General features: G+C 37.7%; 1 protein-coding gene across 6 annotated transcripts; it reads right to left on the reverse strand.

Moving 5' to 3' along the window:
• Window positions 1-278: 278 nt before the first annotated feature.
• vps35l (VPS35 endosomal protein sorting factor like) lies at window positions 279-20,586 on the reverse strand. 6 transcript variants are annotated; one of them, XM_049562851.1, is made up of 30 exons: window positions 20,560-20,586; window positions 19,872-19,971; window positions 18,639-18,821; window positions 18,279-18,398; window positions 18,142-18,166; window positions 16,537-16,616; window positions 16,132-16,260; window positions 15,962-16,046; window positions 15,825-15,881; window positions 15,634-15,730; window positions 15,475-15,522; window positions 14,943-15,036; window positions 13,972-14,172; window positions 13,804-13,850; window positions 13,527-13,638; window positions 13,237-13,353; window positions 13,089-13,142; window positions 12,921-13,001; window positions 12,745-12,807; window positions 12,563-12,648; window positions 12,374-12,454; window positions 12,044-12,107; window positions 2,955-3,053; window positions 2,769-2,846; window positions 2,507-2,621; window positions 2,148-2,287; window positions 1,810-1,975; window positions 1,592-1,710; window positions 1,305-1,454; window positions 279-1,178 (listed from the first exon to the last, which is right to left on the reverse strand). In XM_049562851.1, the coding sequence occupies exons 1-30, from the start codon at window positions 20,574-20,576 to the stop codon at window positions 1,080-1,082; spliced, it is 2,907 nt and encodes a 968-aa protein (XP_049418808.1). In that variant the 5' UTR covers window positions 20,577-20,586; the 3' UTR covers window positions 279-1,079. The 6 variants fall into 6 exon arrangements, with proteins under 6 accessions (XP_049418808.1, XP_049418807.1, XP_049418805.1 ...); XM_049562850.1 differs by having other exon boundaries at window positions 279-1,454; XM_049562848.1 differs by having other exon boundaries at window positions 279-1,454; window positions 1,592-1,975.
• Window positions 20,587-20,696: the final 110 nt, after the last annotated feature.

The raw sequence follows: 20,696 nt of genomic DNA on the forward strand, positions 1-20,696 counted from the left end.
TCACTCCCTCCCAACCCAGAGGGGGCTATTCACCGATTTCCGGCAGAGAACCATGGCCTCAGATTTGGACCACTTCACACTCGGCTGCAAACTGTCCCAGTGCATGATGGAAATCACTATGTTATGAAGCCAACAGAATCACATCATCTGCAAAGCACAGAGACGCAAGTTTGAGGTTCCCAAACCCCGCTAGGACTGTTTCATAAGCAAGACATGTAATATATTTGCATTGTACTTCAATCAACAGGTTAGAAATCAACTCATACTTAAGACCGGTATTTAAATATAAAGCAGAATGATTGTTTATTTCTACAAATGCATGATGAAGACACATTAAAAATACATAATGTTGCAATACAGAGAGCAGTTGTGGTATAAGTTCAGTCAAAGATAACTAACTTTGTTTGATATGCAGGGGAACACTGCAGTAACCGGTGCAAATGACAGCAAAAATACAGTTCTGACAGATGTATCACTGCTTAAAATTATTTTTTAGACTGTGGCACGTTTTTCAAAATTTGAAGCCATTTTAGTTCAACAGAAAAATTAGGCCTAATCTTTGCAGCAGATCTGATGCATATTGGCTTGTTTGCAGTGTTCTTTTTGTAGAGAAGTCAGCAGCTTGTGACTTAACAGAAGACAGGAAAACATGCAGAGGAATGTCATTTCACTTCCTTTGTAAACTTTGAATAATTTGTTGATTCATTTAACATTTTTGTCGCATAGTTTATTTTACGTACCCCCAGATTGTGACACTGAATAGGAGCAACAAACAAAACCTCACAGAGTTTCCTTGAAGGTTTCACTGCAGGTTAATGTTCTACGATAGTTTAATGACCTGCTATTGTACATTGAATGGAATTTTGCCGAACAAACAGCTTTCAGTTCAGTCTTAAAGTATCAATTTTGGGTCTTTCCTATTAGTCCAAACTAACTGTAAATATTTAGTGCCAAAATGTAAAGTTAAATCTTCATAAAGTGTCCTCACACAAAATACATTCAGGCCTTTTTTTCTTTTTCTTTGTGCTTCACAGAAACTTAGTGCACAGACATTTTACAGATGATGTTGAGGTTTATATTCAGGTGCGGGACTGCAGTTGCAGCCTCTGGACTGTATCCAACAGGTGGTTCATGTCGGCCTGCTGAGCCTGGTGTTTGATGTACTCCAGAGTCCGAACCTGGAGCAGAGAGAAGAAACAGGCTGTGTTCACACAAAGCACGTTTGCTGAAATTAACAAGTAGAGCATCAATTTAAATAAGTCTGGGTGCAGCTGCTTGAGAAAAGTGTAAAATGTCTCCCTCACCGAAACTCGAGTCTCACAGTATCCGTGTTTGTGGCTGAGGTTCCACAGGTTGACAGCCAGCTGGCTTAGCTTGTTGTTCCTCAGGTCACCGTGAGCGAGCAGGACGCCAAACAGGGAAAAGGCCAGAGCGCCTTGACGCCGTGTGCTCTGCTGCAAGAGGGCGAGAAGAAAGCAGTGTTTTAGTTACTAGCTAGAAATTAGCTTCTGAGGAAAACATTTTAAAAGATGCACAAGAGGAGAAGAAGCGCTGTGGTCTTTTTGGTGGCAGTGAGCCGTTTTTGCCTCACCTCATCCCGACTGAGTGCCTTCAGGTGGTCCAGGATCTGTCCAATCAGAGTTTCACACAGCTTGTTGATCTCTGATAGAAACTTGGGGTCTCCTCCATAAAGTGTCTCGTTGGAGTCCACTGAGACCACGAAAGAGGAGAAAGATAACATAAAAATTCCTGTTTTTTTGAGATCTAAATATAAGTGATCATTGATATCAATATCATTGATATTTTTACCTTTAGGGATGGAGTAGAGGTAGGTTTCTTGGCCCATGGCAGCCAGCAGGGGCAAAGCGCTGATGTAGACCCGCACCTTGGCGTCGCTGTTTTCCTCCCAGGTGTAATCTTGTACCATGTTGAGTAGACCGCGGACAAGGTAGAGCACGCCATGCTCTGGATGGTCCTGCAAGAATATTCACACATACATATTGGGAGTTTAGGGAGACCAGCATGATGGTTTGGCACTTCTCTAAGTTTTAATTGAGCTGTCTGAAGAGAAAAATGAGGAAAAGCTAAAATGTTTCAGTTTTGGGCGATATATCTCTTCTTTCTGTTTCTGGAGAGGATTGTCTTACTGGGACAACTAGTAGTGTAGCCAGGAAGTTGTTGATAAAGTCCAGCAGGAAGCTCTCAGAAGAGCGAAGTTTTCCTTCCACGCTGATGGAGCGAGGAACCTCTGGAAGAAGACTGACTGCTGCCTTTAGGAAAGCATCCGCTGGAGGTGCAGAAAGGATGGAGGGGGAAAAGAGGGAGGAAGGATGGAAAATAAGTAAATGATTGGGACAAAAGGAGAGAAGGGAAAAGTCAGAGGCAGATAAATAATGTTAGGAATTGCTGATACAAAGCGAAATGAATCATTACCTCAGATTTTACACACAAAATAATGACCTGCATTTTTACTCCTTGTTTAAACTGAAAGGAAACAGCTGCTCACCCTGGGAGAGACACTGGTTTGCTAACGCAACCTGACCAGACAGCAGATAGAGGCTGAGACGACTAAAGATGCTGCTGAGAGACGGGATGGTGATAAAACTGTAGGCAGCACACGCCTGGAGGAGAAAGAGGGATAAGTTTAAATAAGCATCTGACATTTGAAGCCGACGCTGGGCTCACTGTTTCTCAGGAAATGCTGAGATCTCATTCTGTAAGAAGGAACGGTGGCCTGCAGTGATCAGATGCTGCTTGTGTTGACTCACCCTGACAAAGGCCGCTGTTTTACGTGAGTGATTTCCTCTCATCACCCTGCTGGTCTCCATCGCCAGCTGGTTCACCGTCTGGAAATGACAAGGTGGACAGTGAGGATGGTGTGTGTGTGTGTGTGTGTGTGTGTGTGTATGGATATCACGCACAAATTGAACATACAAACAAAGATTTGTACTGACATGAATGAGCTGCACCATCACTGACTCCAGGTTACAGAAGGTGGCTCTGGCCTCCACACAGAAGCTCAACTGCTGCTCGAAGTCCCGACCAAAAGAAACCTGTACACAACAATGGACAAACAGAATATATGTGTAACAAGACAAGAGTACTTTTGCTAAACAATACTTACTTAAAGATGGGAAAATAAAGATTAAAGGATGCATTGGTCTAAAATCACAACTTTTTTTAAAACTGTAAAGTTCAAAAGAAATTTGAATTTGTATAATTTACTCTGCTGTACCATACCAAAGAGCTCCATTGTTGTCAAAAATATATTAAAAACACATCAACAATGTGCACTGAGTGATGTTTTTTGTATGTATGTCATAAAAAATGCAATAAAAAGCCATGGCATAGTATAGTATGTCGTCAAAATCATGACAAAATGTCATAGTATAGTATGTCATCGAAAATCATAAAAAAAAAAAAATCAAGGTATAGTACGTCGTCAAAATCATGAAAAAAAGTCATAGCACAGTATGTTGTCCAAAATCATGAAAAAACGTCATAGTACAGTATGTCGTCGAAAATCATGAAAAAACGTCATAGTATAGCATGTTGTCCAAAATCATGAAAAAACGTCATAGTATAGCACGTCGTCCAAAATCATGAAAAAACGTCATAGTATAGTATGTCGTCCAAAATCATGAAAAAACGTCATAGTATAGTATGTCGTGAAAAGTCATGAAAAAAGTCATAGTATAGTATGTTGTCAAAAATCATGAAAAAACGTCATAGTACAGTATGTCGTCCAAAATCATGAAAAAACGTCATAGTACAGCATGTCGTCCAAAATCATGAAAAAACGTCATAGTATAGCACGTCGTCCAAAATCATGAAAAAACGTCATAGTATAGCACGTCGTCCAAAATCATGAAAAAAAGTTATAGTACAGTATGTCGTCCAAAATCATGAAAAAACGTCACAGTACTGTATGCCGTCCAAAATCATGAAAAAACATCATAGTACAGTATGTCGTCCAAAATCATGAAAAAACGTCACAGTATAGTATGTCATCCAAAATCATGAACAAACGTCATAGTATTGTATGTCGTCATAAATCACGACAAAATGTGATGGTACAGTATGTCGTCCAAAATCATGAAAAAACGTCATAGTATAGTATGTCGTGAAAAGTCATGAAAAAAGTCATAGTATAGTATGTTGTCAAAAATCATGAAAAAAAGTCATAGTATAGTATGTCGTCCAAAATCATGAAAAAACGTCATAGTATAGTATGTCGTGAAAAGTCATGAAAAAAGTCATAGTATAGTATGTTGTCAAAAATCATGAAAAAACGTCATAGTACAGTATGTCGTCCAAAATCATGAAAAAACGTCATAGTATAGCATGTTGTCCAAAATCATGAAAAAACGTCATAGTATAGCATGTCGTCCAAAATCATGAAAAAACGTCACAGTATAGTATGTCGTCAAAAATCATGAAAAAAGTCATAGTACAGTATGTCGTCCAAAATCATGAAAAAACGTCATAGTATAGCATGTTGTCCAAAATCATGAAAAAACGTCATAGTATAGCACGTCGTCCAAAATCATGAAAAAACGTCATAGTATAGTATGTCGTCCAAAATCATGAAAAAACGTCACAGTACTGTATGCCGTCCAAAATCATGAAAAAACATCATAGTACAGTATGTCGTCCAAAATCATGAAAAAACGTCACAGTATAGTATGTCGTCAAAAATCATGAAAAAACGTCATAGTATAGTATGTCGTCAAAAGTCATGAAAAAAGTCATAGTATAGTATGTCGTCCAAAATCATGAAAAAACGTCATAGTATAGTATGTCGTGAAAAGTCATGAAAAAAGTCATAGTATAGTATGTCGTCAAAAATCATGAAAAAAAGTCATAGTATAGTATGTCGTCCAAAATCATGAAAAAACGTCATAGTATAGCACGTCGTCCAAAATCATGAAAAAAAGTTATAGTACAGTATGTCGTCAAAAATCATGAAAAAAGTCATAGTACAGTATGTCGTCCAAAATCATGAAAAAACGTCATAGTACAGTATGTCGTCCAAAATCATGAAAAAACGTCATAGTATAGCATGTTGTCCAAAATCATGAAAAAACGTCATAGTATAGCACGTCGTCCAAAATCATGAAAAAACGTCATAGTATAGTATGTCGTCCAAAATCATGAAAAAACGTCACAGTACTGTATGCCGTCCAAAATCATGAAAAAACATCATAGTACAGTATGTCGTCCAAAATCATGAAAAACGCCACAGTATAGTATGTCGCCAAAATCATGAAAAACGCCATAGTATAGTATGTCGTCCAAAAGTCATGTAAAAACGTCATAGTACAGTATGTTGTCCAAAATCATGCAAAAACGTCATAGTGTAGAATGTTGTCAGAAATGACGAAAAAACGTCATAGTATAGTATGTCGTCAGAAATCATGAAAAAACGTCATAATATAGTATGTCGTCTAAAATCATGCAAAAACATCACAGTGTAGTATGTTGTCAGAAATCATGAAAAAACGTCATAGTATAGGTCGTCCAAAATCATGAAAAAACGTCATAGTATAGTATGTCGTCCAAAATCATGAAAAAACGTCATAGTATAGCACGTCGTCCAAAATCATGAAAAGAAGTTACAGTACAGTATGTCGTCAAAAATCATGAAAAAAAGTCATAGTACAGTATGTCGTCCAAAATCATGAAAAAAACTCATAGTACAGTATGTCGTCCAAAATCATGAAAAAACTTCATAGTATAGTATCTCGCCAAAAATCATGAAAAAACGTCATAGTATAGCACGTCGTCCAAAATCATGAAAAAAAGTTATAGTACAGTATGTCGTCCAAAATCATGAAAAAACGTCACAGTATAGTATGTCGTCAAAAATCATGAAAAAAGTCATAGTACAGTATGTCGTCCAAAATCATGAAAAAACGTCATAGTATAGCATGTTGTCCAAAATCATGAAAAACGCGTCATAGTATAGCACGTCGTCAAAATCATGAAAAACGTCATAGTATAGTATGTCGCCCAAAATCATGAAAAACGTCACAGTACTGTATGTCGCCCAAAATCATGAAAAAACATCATAGTACAGTATGTCGTCCAAAATCATGAAAACGCTACAGTATAGTATGTCGTCAAAATCATGAAAAACGTCATAGTATAGTATGTTATCAAAAATCATAAAAAATATCATGGTAAAGTATGCCGTCCAAAACCATTTAAAACGTCATAGTATAGTATGTCGTTGAAAATCATGAAAAAATGTCATAGTATAGTATGTCAGCAGAAATCATGAAAAACGTCATAGTATAGTATGTCGTCCAAAATCATGAAAAAATGTCATAGTATAGCATGTTGTCCAAAATCATGAAAAAACGTCATAGTATAGCACGTCGTCCAAAATCATGAAAAAACGTCATAGTATAGTATGTCGTCCAAAATCATGAAAAAACGTCATAGTATGGCACGTCGTCCAAAATCATGAAAAGAAGTTACAGTACAGTATGTCGTCAAAAATCATGAAAAAAAGTCATAGTACAGTATGTCGTCCAAAATCATGAAAAAAACTCATAGTACAGTATGTCGTCCAAAATCATGAAAAAACTTCATAGTATAGTATCTCGCCAAAAATCATGAAAAAACGTCATAGTATAGCACGTCGTCCAAAATCATGAAAAAAAGTTATAGTACAGTATGTCGTCCAAAATCATGAAAAAACGTCACAGTACTGTATGCCGTCAAAACCATGCAAAAACGTCATAGTATAGCATGGCGTCCAAAACCATGCAAAAACGTCATAGTATAGTATGTCGTCCAAAACCATGCAAAAACGTCATAGTATAGCATGTCATCAGAAATCATGAAAAAATGTTATAGTATGGTATGTTGTCAGAAATCATGTAAAAACGTCATAGTATAGTATGTTGTCAGAAATCATGAAAAAACGTCATAGTATGTCGTCCACAATCATGCAAAAACGTCATAGTATAGCACGTAGTCAGAAATCATGAAAAAACGTCATAGTACAGTATGTTGTCCAAAATCATGCAAAAACGTCATAGTGTAGAATGTTGTCAGAAATGACGAAAAAACGTCATAGTATAGTATGTCGTCAGAAATCATGAAAAAACATCATAGTATAGCATGTCGTCCAAAATCATGAAAAAAACCTCATATAGCATGTCGTCCAAAATCATGAAAAAACGTCATAGTATAGTATGTCGTCCAAAATCATGAAAAAACGTCATAGTATAGCATGTCGTCCAAAATCATGAAAAAACGTCATAGTATAGTATGTCGTCCAAAATCATGAAAAACGCACAGTATAGTATGTCGTCAAAATCATGAAAAACGTCATAGTATAGTATGTCAAAATCATGAAAAAGTCATAGTATTGTTTGTCGTCCAAAATCATGATAAAACGTCATAGTATAGTATGTTGTGAAAAGTCATTAAAAAAGTCATAGTATAGTATGTCGTCAAAAATCATGAAAAAAAGTCATAGTATAGTATGTCGTCCAAAATCATGAAAAAACGTCATAGTATAGCACGTCGTCCAAAATCATGAAAAAAAGTTATAGTACAGTATGTCGTCAAAAATCATGAAAAAAGTCATAGTACAGTATGTCGTCCAAAATCATGAAAAAACGTCATAGTACAGTATGTCGTCCAAAATCATGAAAAAACGTCATAGTATAGCATGTTGTCCAAAATCATGAAAAAACGTCATAGTATAGCACGTCGTCCAAAATCATGAAAAAACGTCATAGTATAGTATGTCGTCAAAATCATGAAAAACGCATAGTACTGTATGTCGCCCAAAATCATGAAAAAACATCATAGTACAGTATGTCGTCCAAATTCATGAAAAACCCTCATAGTGTAGTATATTGTCCAAAATCATGAAAAACGTCATAGTATAGTATAGTATAGTGTCAAAATTCAGGAAAAAAGTCATAGTATAGTAGTATGTCGTCCAAATTAATGAAAAACGTCATAGTATAGTATGTCATCCAAAATCATGAAAAAAGTCATAGTATAGTATGTCGTCAAAAATCATGAAAAAAAGTCATAGTATAGTATGTCGTCCAAAATCATGAAAAAATGTCATAGTATAGCATGTTGTCCAAAATCATGAAAAAACGTCATAGTATAGCACGTCGTCCAAAATCATGAAAAAAGTCATAGTACAGTATGTCGTCCAAAATCATGAAAAAACGTCATAGTATAGCATGTTGTCCAAAATCATGAAAAAACGTCATAGTATAGTATGTCGTCCAAAATCATGAAAAAAAGTCATAGTATAGTATGTCGTCCAAAATCATGAAAAAACGTCATAGTATAGTATGTTGTCCAAAATCACGAACAAACGTTATAGTATTGTATGTCGTCCAAAATCATGAAAAAAAGTCATAGTATAGTATGTCGTCCAAAATCATGAAAAAACGTCATAGTATAGTATGTCGTCAAAAGTCATGAAAAAAGTCATAGTATAGTATGTCGTCCAAAATCATGAAAAAACGTCATAGTATAGTATGTCGTGAAAAGTCATGAAAAAAGTCATAGTATAGTATGTCGTCAAAAATCATGAAAAAAAGTCATAGTATAGTATGTCGTCCAAAATCATGAAAAAATGTCATAGTATAGCATGTTGTCCAAAATCATGAAAAAACGTCATAGTATAGCACGTCGTCCAAAATCATGAAAAAACGTCATAGTATAGTATGTCGTCCAAAATCATGAAAAAACGTCATAGTATGGCACGTCGTCCAAAATCATGAAAAGAAGTTACAGTACAGTATGTCGTCAAAAATCATGAAAAAAAGTCATAGTACAGTATGTCGTCCAAAATCATGAAAAAAACTCATAGTACAGTATGTCGTCCAAAATCATGAAAAAACTTCATAGTATAGTATCTCGCCAAAAATCATGAAAAAACGTCATAGTATAGCACGTCGTCCAAAATCATGAAAAAAAGTTATAGTACAGTATGTCGTCCAAAATCATGAAAAAACGTCACAGTACTGTATGCCGTCCAAAATCATGAAAAAACATCATAGTACAGTATGTCGTCCAAAATCATGAAAAAACGTCACAGTACAGTATGTCGTCAAAAATCATGAAAAAACGTCATAGTATAGTATGTCGTCAAAAGTCATGAAAAAAGTCATAGTATAGTATGTCGTCCAAAATCATGAAAAAACGTCATAGTATAGTATGTCGTGAAAAGTCATGAAAAAAGTCATAGTATAGCATGTTGTCCAAAATCATGAAAAAACGTCATAGTATAGCACGTCGTCCAAAATCATGAAAAAACGTCATAGTATAGCATGTCGTCCAAAATCATGAAAAAACGTCACAGTATAGTATGTCGTCAAAAATCATGAAAAAAGTCATAGTACAGTATGTCGTCCAAAATCATGAAAAAACGTCATAGTATAGCATGTTGTCCAAAATCATGAAAAAACGTCATAGTATAGCACGTCGTCCAAAATCATGAAAAAACGTCATAGTATAGTATGTCGTCCAAAATCATGAAAAAACGTCACAGTACTGTATGCCGTCCAAAATCATGAAAAAACATCATAGTACAGTATGTCGTCCAAAATCATGAAAAAACGTCACAGTATAGTATGTCGTCAAAAATCATGAAAAAACGTCATAGTATAGTATGTCGTCAAAAGTCATGAAAAAAGTCATAGTATAGTATGTCGTCCAAAATCATGAAAAAACGTCATAGTATAGTATGTCGTGAAAAGTCATGAAAAAGTCATAGTATAGTATGTCGTCAAAAATCATGAAAAAGTCATAGTATAGTATGTCGCCCAAAATCATGAAAAACGCCATAGTATAGCACGTCGTCCAAAATCATGAAAAAAAGTTATAGTACAGTATGTCGTCAAAAATCATGAAAAAAGTCATAGTACAGTATGTCGTCCAAAATCATGAAAAAACGTCATAGTACAGTATGTCGTCCAAAATCATGAAAAAACGTCATAGTATAGCATGTTGTCCAAAATCATGAAAAAACGTCATAGTATAGCACGTCGTCCAAAATCATGAAAAAACGTCATAGTATAGTATGTCGTCCAAAATCATGAAAAAACGTCACAGTACTGTATGCCGTCCAAAATCATGAAAAAACATCATAGTACAGTATGTCGTCCAAAATCATGAAAAAACGTCACAGTATAGTATGTCGTCAAAAATCATAAAAAACTTAATAGTATAGTATGTCGTCAAAATTCATGAAAAAAGTCATAGTATAGTATGTCGTCAAAAATCATGAAAAAACGTCATAGTATAGTATGTCGTGAAAAGTCATGAAAAAAGTCATAGTATAGTATGTCGTCAAAAATCATGAAAAAAAGTCATAGTATAGTATGTCGTCCAAAATCATGAAAAAATGTCATAGTATAGCATGTTGTCCAAAATCATGAAAAAACGTCATAGTATAGCACGTCGTCCAAAATCATGAAAAAACGTCATAGTATAGTATGTCGTCCAAAATCATGAAAAAACGTCATAGTATGGCACGTCGTCCAAAATCATGAAAAGAAGTTACAGTACAGTATGTCGTCAAAAATCATGAAAAAAAGTCATAGTACAGTATGTCGTCCAAAATCATGAAAAAAAGTTATAGTACAGTATGTCGTCCAAAATCATGAAAAAACGTCACAGTACTGTATGCCGTCCAAAATCATGAAAAAACATCATAGTACAGTATGTCGTCCAAAATCATGAAAAAACGTCACAGTATAGTATGTCGTCAAAAATCATGAAAAAACGTCATAGTATAGTATGTCGTCAAAAGTCATGAAAAAAGTCATAGTATAGTATGTCGTCCAAAATCATGAAAAAACGTCATAGTATAGTATGTCGTGAAAAGTCATGAAAAAACTCATAGTATAGCATGTTGTCCAAAATCATGAAAAAACGTCATAGTATAGCACGTCGTCCAAAATCATGAAAAAACGTCATAGTATAGTATGTCGTCCAAAATCATGAAAAAACATCATAGTATAGCATGTCGTCCAAAATCATGAAAAAACGTCATAGTATAGCACGTCGTCCAAAATCATGAAAAGAAGTTACAGTACAGTATGTCGTCAAAAATCATGAAAAAAAGTCATAGTACAGTATGTCGTCCAAAATCATGAAAAAAAGTCATAGTACAGTATGTCGTCCAAAATCATGAAAAAACTTCATAGTATAGTATCTCGCCAAAAATCATGAAAAAACGTCATAGTATAGCATGTCGTCCAAAATCATGAAAAAACGTCATAGTATAGCACGTCGTCCAAAATCATGAAAAAACGTCATAGTATAGCATGTCGTCAAAAATCATGAAAAAAGTTATAGTACAGTGTGTCGTCCAAAATCATGAAAAAAAGTCATAGTACAGTATGTCTTACAAAATCATGAAAAAACTTCATAGTATAGTATCTCGCCAAAAATCATGAAAAAAGTCATAGTGTACTTTGTTGTCAAAAATTATGAAAATCATAGTACAGTATTTCATCACAATTTTCATGAACAATGTTAAAGTACATTATCTGGTCAAACACCATGAAAAAAACATCACCGTATAGTATGTCACAGAAAATGCCATAAAAAAAAAAATCATACAGTCATAGCATAGTATGGAAAAAAAATAAAAAATGGCCCCCCAAAAAAACCTAGCTCTTCAGTTTCTAAAAACTTTTTGTGTGGGGAGTTCCCCCCAGAACCTCCTAGACATTTAGGTCACAGAGGGCGTACATTGAAAATGGTCTCCCCAGTGTTACACTGATGATTATGGCCCTGCCTCAAACACACTACTCCCTCCTGACTGAGTTATGTTTTCTAAAAACTACAGTGCCAAGCTTTTTTAGTAATCATTTCGTTTTAAAATATTCACATCTTCAGTAAGAATAAATGGACTTGGTGCTGAAAGCCAGAGAGAAATTATGTCTCAGAAAGTAGTGAGAGATAGAGTCCTGAATGACCATTAGAAAATATAAAATAACACCAGTCTTATTTCTTAAATGCAGAAAAAAATTCTGAGGAGTCTCACCATGCGGATGAAGCCAATGATCAGCAGAGACAAAGATCTTTTCTCATCCTCGAGAGTGAGAGCGCTGCGGTAGAGAGAGCAGACAGGCTACTGAGTGAAGGCTGTTAACAGGCAGATCAGGAAACTAAGAAGAAAAGTAGGTGTCTAAACTCACTGACATTTACTGAAATTAAAAAAAAAAATAGAGATGAAAAACTGTAATCACATAATTACAAAGACCTATTTCCCCAAGTCCCTATAAGAGAACAGCTGAAGTAATTGTAATTGTAGAAGTAATTACAGGTATATAACACACACACACACACACACGCACACACACACACAGCCTACTTGACAGAGTCATGCATGGTCTTGCAGATGTGCAACATGGCGTTAAGGATGACCGGGTCTCTGGTGGGCTCCACCTGGTGCCTGTAGATGGAGAATAATTAGTAGTCAAAATTTTTTCTCACACTTGCCAATTTTATTTTGTTACAAAGCAAATAAATCTAATTCAACAAACTCTGAGGCAGCTCTTACTTGATGAAGACCTCCATGATGGATCTGCACACCTCCACCCTCACACTGTCCTTCTGGAACATGTCTAGGAACGGCAGGAAACGCTCCTGGGAAAAAAAACAATTAGGGAAACTTTGTGGACTGTTTCAGGCCTCCAGAGTGCAAACTTGTATTATGTATGTTTTGAAGTGGTGGTTGCTCACCATGGAGAAGAGGACGGAGAAGTCGTGGAAGTAGGTGAGGATCTTCCTGATCACTGACTGCAGCTGGATGCAAAACACAACAGAGTCAGTACAGAGCCGACGAAAGGATGAGGAGGAACGGCTCTGTTTTAGGAGAACAGGGTAGATTGTCCTGTTAGGTATGATGAGCTGCTAACCTGAGGATAAGCGTCCTCAAACGCCCGGTCAGGGGTCATGTGTTTGATGATGTCAGCCAGTACGGTGTTGACCTCACGTTTCTAATAGAAAGAGAAGACAGGTTAAATAAAGTGATAGGAACTTTAAATTCCACATGATAAAAGGTGTCAGGCAGGTACTTTACTGACTGTGAAGTGTCGGCAGGTGAACTCCACCCAGATCTCAGCACAGTTGATGTAATCCTAAAAACACACATAAACATTCACACATACAGTCAAAACCTGAATATTTTCATGGATTAAACCCCTGTGAGAAAGCAGCATCACTCTTCAGTACCTGAGGACTGCGGACTTTGGTGACGACCTTCCAGGCTTCATTCAGGATCGTCAGTCGCTCAGATTCTGGAGGGTCGGCACAGGCCAGACTGCGACCCAGAGATCCAAACAGCAGATGCTGGAGAACAGACAATAGTCAAGCTTCCACTGATATTTCAAGCACATTTAGACGATGTCTTAACCTATACTTTAACAGAAGAATAAAGTGTTCTTAACTAGAACCTTCAAGCTTATATTGCCTTACATATTTACATTTATTGGATCACTGTACTACATCTGTTCTCTTCTGACCTTTGGGAAGCCGGCCTCGTCACAGTCTTTGATCATACCGATAAAGTCAGTGGCCCTGGCTGCGACAAATTCTGGCCTGAACGCCCTCATAACTGAATTCAGCAGCAATGCACTGTGGAAAACAGGAACATGTTGGATCTTTAGGGTAAAAAACTCAACCTTTTTTTGTCCCCCAACCCCAGAAACCATTGAAACACTTGAGTAAAAGCTGTGTAAAACTTTGATTATGTACACTGTGTGTCCACCTCATTAAAACAGTGTCTTTAAAAGCACTCACTTGTTCCCCAGCTTCTTGCATCTCTCCATCATCTCCGTTAGTAAAGGCTGAAATGGAAGCACAAATAGTCTTATAAACACTCATGCCTCTGACAGCTGACCATTTTTTACAGCATTCAATATGTTTTAGTTTGAAAATTCATGCTAAATAAGTTGAGGTAAAACATGCCTCTGGAGCTCTGTAGGCGATGCACTGCAGGATCCAGTTGATGGCGGGTGAGTAGAGCGTCAGGTACTCGGGCACCTCCACCCTCTGCATGACCAGCTGGTTCTGGACGCTCTCCCCACTAATCTGCCGGAAGGTGCCCAGCAGGTCGAAGAAGTTGCGGTTCAGGCTGTCTTTCAGGTGGGGGGCCACTTCCACGCCCACCTGGAAGAAGAGAGCACTGTTATCTCTGGGCCCAGACCCTTTTTTCTCCCTTTAACCAGTCATTATGATACTCTGTAACTGGATCACATTTAAAGGTGAGTCAAACAAAATTATGGATTTATTCAAAAAAGGTTTTAATTCATCCTGGAGGAACATTCAGTGGTCTTAACAGCAAAAATGGAAAACAAACAACAAACAAACAAACAAGCCCATTTCTGCCAAAAAAATCATGTGAGTCATTATAATTAGACTTTCTTGAAATGAGTTTCTACTTTTAAAGTTTCTCATTTTCTTGAGATATTAAGTCATTGTTTTGAGACAGTTTCTCATTATTTTGAGATATCAAATCAATATTTTGAGATACTAACTCATTATTCTGAGATATTGAGTCATTATGTCAAGAAACTAACCCATTGTTTTCATTACTTCGAGATACTAAATCATTATTTTGAGATACTAAACCTTATTTTGAGATACTACGTCAATATTTTGAGAAAGTTTCTCATTATTTTGAGATACAGAATGATTATTTTGAAATACTAACTCATTATTTTGAAATATTAAGTCATTATTTGGAGAAAATTTCTCATTTTAATGACTTAAAAGATCTTTATTTTTTCGATACACTGGTGGAAATGGGCTTCCATACATCACCACCCCACTAATAGGGCAAAAATAATGACAGGAACAGGCAGTGAAAATGAGTCGACAGATAAGAACTGGCTCAGAAACAGGAGACAGGAAAGGAAAATGAAGTGAGCACATCTCACCCTGCAGAGGTAAGCTCTGGTATATGCTGCCACCAGAGGGTCTCCGATCCCTCTGATCATGGCTGTCAACCGAGGGAGTGTCTCCGGGATACCACTGTGAAGGTGGAGGAGCAGAAAGGAAGCTGTGCTATGTGTCTAAAAAAACCTTATAACTAGAAAGTTCTATTTGGTAGATCAGATGTAACAAATGTATCTCAAAGAACTTTTGAACACTGTCCTCTACACTTGCAATTATGAGAGATTAAGTGGGGACATTTTGGTACAGAGACCTTCATCAAACAACCTGATGAAGGTCAAAAATGTTGCTCCCGATAAATCTCTCATAATCGCAAGTGTAGAATACAGCGTGTGGGAGATCTTCATTCCACTATAGTTGGCCATGGTCTTCTCCAACACACCTATGAACCTCAGGTGTGTATAAGATTTGCTTTTTAACAAATATATCACAAAATCTTTCACATAACCCAAAAATGTAACTCAGAGAAACAAAGCAAAGACTGACTTTTAAAGCCCATAAGAGAATCAAACTAACCTCTTGTTCAGGAAGCGGTTGCACTTCAGAATGGCAGCCTCAACGTATCTGTTCATAGAGGTCAAGGAGTTGTCAAAACGGGCCTGACATTAGTTCTGATCATCTGAGAAGCATTATTGATTTAAGCGGTGAAGCCCTGCTGATGGCAGTAAAGGATACAGTCTGGGCAGAAGCTCTCTGATGGAGGCGATCTTGAAGAACCAGTTAAGGCACGTCTCCTTGGCCGTGTCATTCACATCGTCAACTGTGAACGAGTCTGAGTAGGAAGGAAGCCAAGTGGAAAAATCAGACACTACCCAGACAATATATCCAGTGAAATACGTCTGGATATAAGAGAGTCTGATTAGTACCTGGTAGGGGTCGTGGGTCTGAACACATGGTCCAGATTCTGTCGTATACCAGCCGTCCTACAGAGAAATGAGATTAAAGTAAGAAAACCTGCAGTGTTTTTTAACTGAGCTGAGAGAAACAAAGATTCAATACGCACCAAAAGTGTCGAGGATATCAGTAATGAGAACAAACTTGCTGGGGTAGAACTGGATCACAGAGGTGTCGGACAGAAGCTTCGAGCACTGGAACATAGATCACAGATCAGTGTTTATGTCTTTACGCAGGAGACATTATTTTTAGGATGAGTGTTTTCAGCTGCTGGATTACCTGGATGACAATCTTCAGGGCTTTGACCTTCTGGTCCGAGGCCCAGGCTTCCTTCAGGGACTGGTTCAGCTCCTCGATGCGGTTAGCGTAATCCTGCTGGGAGAGGTTGAGCAGCTCTCTCTGGGAACCCTGCACACACACAGACAAACAAGTCGGTCCAAAACACATCCTTGCTCTTACATGAATTCACTCTGCTTTGCTAGTATGACATTAATGCCAATGAAAATCTATTTAGTTGCTGAATTTTGCAGCTTATTTAAGCACCAATGGAGGCTGTGGACATTATGTGAATACACATCAACACAAATAAAAGAGCATTTGGTGAACAATTTAATTCTTATAGTACTGGGAGTTCAAATGATTTTAAAATAAATTATGTTTGAAAGCCACTCTATGAAAGCGTACCTCCTCCAGATCGTCGAGTTCCTCCAGGCGAGTTCGAACTTTCTCTGAAACAGCTGAGGATCCTGGACTTGGAGCTTTTCCTACAGCAACAACAGGAGTCATTTGTTAACTATCGACCACAGTAAAAAAAAAAAACAGACTCTGTAGTTTTTTTAAAGATTACTTTAAGGAATACTTCAGCCACAAAATGATGATTTGTACTCACTCATCAGTTACTCATCCTATGTAATGCTGAATTAGTGAGGAAAACTTTATTTTTCTGGCATGCTTCCACAATGAACGAAGAATCCAAAAATTGAGAAAATTCTTGATGAATTGGCGTAAAAGGAGTCCATGTTAAATAACAGCAAATCATCCATTTATACAACTGTTGCAGTAAAATCCCAGTCTCATTTATCCAGGCATATGCTCAGTATTTCTCAAACGCCAACATTTTTGCTCATACATTACTATTTCAAACATTTGTGCATAAACAGTCTCACCCACAAACGAGTAGTGTGCCTGGGCAAACGCATGCACCTGAACTCTGCCCAAAGGAATGCATAAGCAGACTCATGCCGAAGTTTTTCAGACCTAGTCCACGCAGACATGAGTATTTTCGAAAACTTCGCTTTATAAATGCATTTTAGCCTTTTGACCATACGCAAACTGCATTTATTGGTACTCTATTTTCAGTGTCGATGTGTCAAAAGATAAAACAAGAGTTTTTGGCTTCTTGTTGATATTTCATGCTAACATGACTCTTTACAAATAAACACATAAATAAACAGCAACTCTTCAAGTGTATTGAAAAACAGAGGTGTCAGAATGTGCTACAGAGGTCACTGCTCCAGGTGTCCTTCTGGTAATGGCTTTTTTTCAGGCTGCTGATTGGCCAATATCATCTTCTTCTTTGCATGGCTTTAGGGTTAGGGTTCTATAACCGTTTGTGGGTTTGGCGTATTCTTTACAGGACTTTAAAGTGTTTTTGTGTTTTCTTTGGAAAGAGACTTTTTAAAACATTGTGTCTGGATGGGATTTTTTTGGAGAATGGAGGATGGGAAAGCCCTGTTTATAAAAGGTACTGAGCAAACAGATGTTTTGATATAGTTTTGCTGTTATTCACCGTGGACCCCAGTGACTTTAATTCATCAGTTTTTGGATTCTTCGTTCACTGTGGAGGCATGCAAGGAAAACAAAGTTTCTTCACAAAATCAGCATTAACACAGGGTGAGAAAGTGATACAACAACAGTCATTTTGTGGGTTAAAGTATTCCTTTAAAGCAGTATTGATTGATTGTTTTTGCCAATTTGGACATGACAGGCTGTCACACAACATTAATATATTATCATCTTATAAAGTTGATATTGCTTACACATCACAGCTGCCTATTTACACACGTTTCTGGACACCCAATATATTCAAGACAAATATTTACTCTCCTTTCAGCTCTGGTTTGGCCTCCACCAACTTCTGAGAACTCCTGTTAAATACTCAACTATGTTCAGCACCTGGTTGCTAACTGTGTCTGTCAGCTGTTTGTGGCTGAGCAGATAGTACACTGCGGATTTATCAGAGCGTATTTGAGTGAGGTATTAATTAAATTATTATGACACAGATCTTACCTCGATCAGAGCCCATGCAGAGATTCTGTGAAGACAAAGAAATTGAAATTAGGCTTCTGTGTGACAGGGCATGGCTGTTTGCAGCAGTACCAGAACACATCGTAACAGATGGATGGTTGTAATGGAGGACGACTCACAATTGAGAGTTTTTCAGTGGTGGTAAACCGGGCCAGGATCTCTCCTCGTTTTGACGACCAGGGCTCAAAGTCTGGTCCCACTGCCTCTTCTTCTTTCTCCTTCCTCTTCCTCCCCAGGTCCTGGAAGCACAACATCTGTCTTTAAAATACAAGTTTGGGTATCTCTACTTCTTTATGTGTTCAGCAGGATTCCACTAGTGTTAGTTTCTGAAGGTTAGTACCAATACTTGTATAACAAGCCTCTCAATAGCTGATGTTTCCAATTTTCCTGTGTTATTTTAATGTTTTAAATCAGAGTAGTGAAGCTTCTAGAAAAGCAAGTGTCTCAGTATGGACAGGTGTGTCTGCGGTGTTACTGACCCCTGTGGAGGCGCTGTGTGACATGGCAGGAACCTCAGTGGCCGAGGCTGCCGCAAACATGGAGAGGGGGTCGGTCCCATCCAGCATGGAGCTGAGGGGGTCCGGGGGCGCCGAGGAGGAGGAGGAGGAAGACGAGGAGGTGCTGCCTTTACGAGCCCCACGGCGGGTCTTTGTGTCTGTCACCTGGGTGGAGAGGAGAGGGGAAGATCAGAGCTGTTAAAGAGACGTCAAATTAAATGCAAGAAATGACCAAATTATGCTTTTAAAGAGACAGTTCACCTCAAAATCAAAATTATTATTTTTTTCTTATCTGTGGTGCTGTTTTTTAGTCTGGATTGTTTTGGTGTGAGCTGCAGAGTGTTGAAGATATCAGCCAAAAAGATGTCTGCCGTCTCTTGAGTATAATGGAACTAGATGCACTGGGCTTGCGGTGCTTAAAGTAAAAAAAAAAAATTGAAAAAAAAATTGGTTACTCAAGATATTCCACAGACCTTGTTGTGAGCAGTTTTATGTAGCAACTATTTTCTACCTAGCTACCTACCAGACTACACCCACCAACTGTATCACTGGGCAGAAGGAAGCATGCATCTACTCATGAATGAGAGGCTCATGCTTATGACAGCGCGAGATGTAAACATTAATGGTGTTCTCCTGGGCTGAGCTGAAACGTTAGCTAGCTCAGTGGTGCTAGGTGAGCTAGCCGAAGATACATGCTTCCTTCTGCGTGGTGATACTGTTGGCAGGTGTAGTTCAGTAGAAAGAAAATAGTTCCTACATGAAACTGCTCACAACAAGGTCTGTGGATTATCTTGAGTAACCAGGTCATGATTTCTGGAAAGAGACATTGCTGTTGAGTTTTCAAATGTTGCGTTGTTGGCGCTTTAACCACCACAAGCTGAGTGCCATCTAGTTCCATTATATTGGAGAGAAGGCAGACATCTCTACGGCCAATATCTCCAACACTGTGCAGCCCACACCAAAACAACCTAGACTGATAAATAGCATTATGGGTAAGAGAAAAAAATTGCAGTTTTGATATTGGGGTGAACTGTCCCTTTAACTACATCAACAGATGAGTAACATAATAGATTTTGTTTAACTATGCTGATGGAGCAACTAATGCAGATGCTGTGATGTTGTGACAGACATCAGAACTTTATGAATCGTGTGCAGAGCTGGTGGTGGTGTTAGTGTTGAGGCTGAGCAGTAGAAAGACAGCAGATGGTTGTCTACCAAGATGGGTTTGAGGGGATGGTAGTCTCCAAATTCAATCGGAGAGGCCTCAGGATGACATCTCTGCAGCTCTGCCTCATAGTTGCGCCCTCTGGATCGCCTTGGTACACAACAGACAGACAGGAGACCAGAGTCAGCTGTTTCTACTGACATCCTGCCAGTCACCATGTGAGCTTACAGACATATTGTTTGTTTACTTGCAGCTGAGCTCTTACTACTGATGCGGACACTCTGTTTTTAATGCTAATATATGCACTGCTTCTATCTTGCAAGAAAAAAACCCCCACTGATTAAGTCTTATTGCGATCTAAGATTTTTTTTAAAAAGATGAGTAGGCAAAAGACACCCAATTTGAAAGTGCTACAGAACCTGTGTGAGTCTTTTGACACAACCCCATAGGCTTTTTTAGACTACAACCAAACCCTAGCCAAAAGGGCATTTATTTAACCGAAGGCCTAAATCACAATACCACATATCAATGCTGCAGCAAACTGGTAATATTTTGTTGACAACCTGCAAAAAAGTTGACATGTCACTCGGTACGCTACATTATAACTAAGCTCGCGACACACACGGTTTTACTGCATGTACGTTCTCACACTTCACACAATATCAATAAATGTACAATTTAACATATGTTTGTAATGATACGGTGTTTTTTTTTTTTAATAAGAAAAGAGCTTCTTACCACTGCACCGCAGCCATTTTTCTACAATCATATGACACCTCAGAACTTCCTGGTTATGCCAAATTTTGGGAAAACACTGTTTTTGGTCTTAAATGGGCGACTTATTATGTAGTTATTATTGTCGTCGTAAGGACTAC

Source organism: Epinephelus fuscoguttatus, linkage group LG20 (assembly GCF_011397635.1).
Source record: "Epinephelus fuscoguttatus linkage group LG20, E.fuscoguttatus.final_Chr_v1".
Lineage (NCBI taxonomy): Eukaryota > Metazoa > Chordata > Actinopteri > Perciformes > Serranidae > Epinephelus > Epinephelus fuscoguttatus.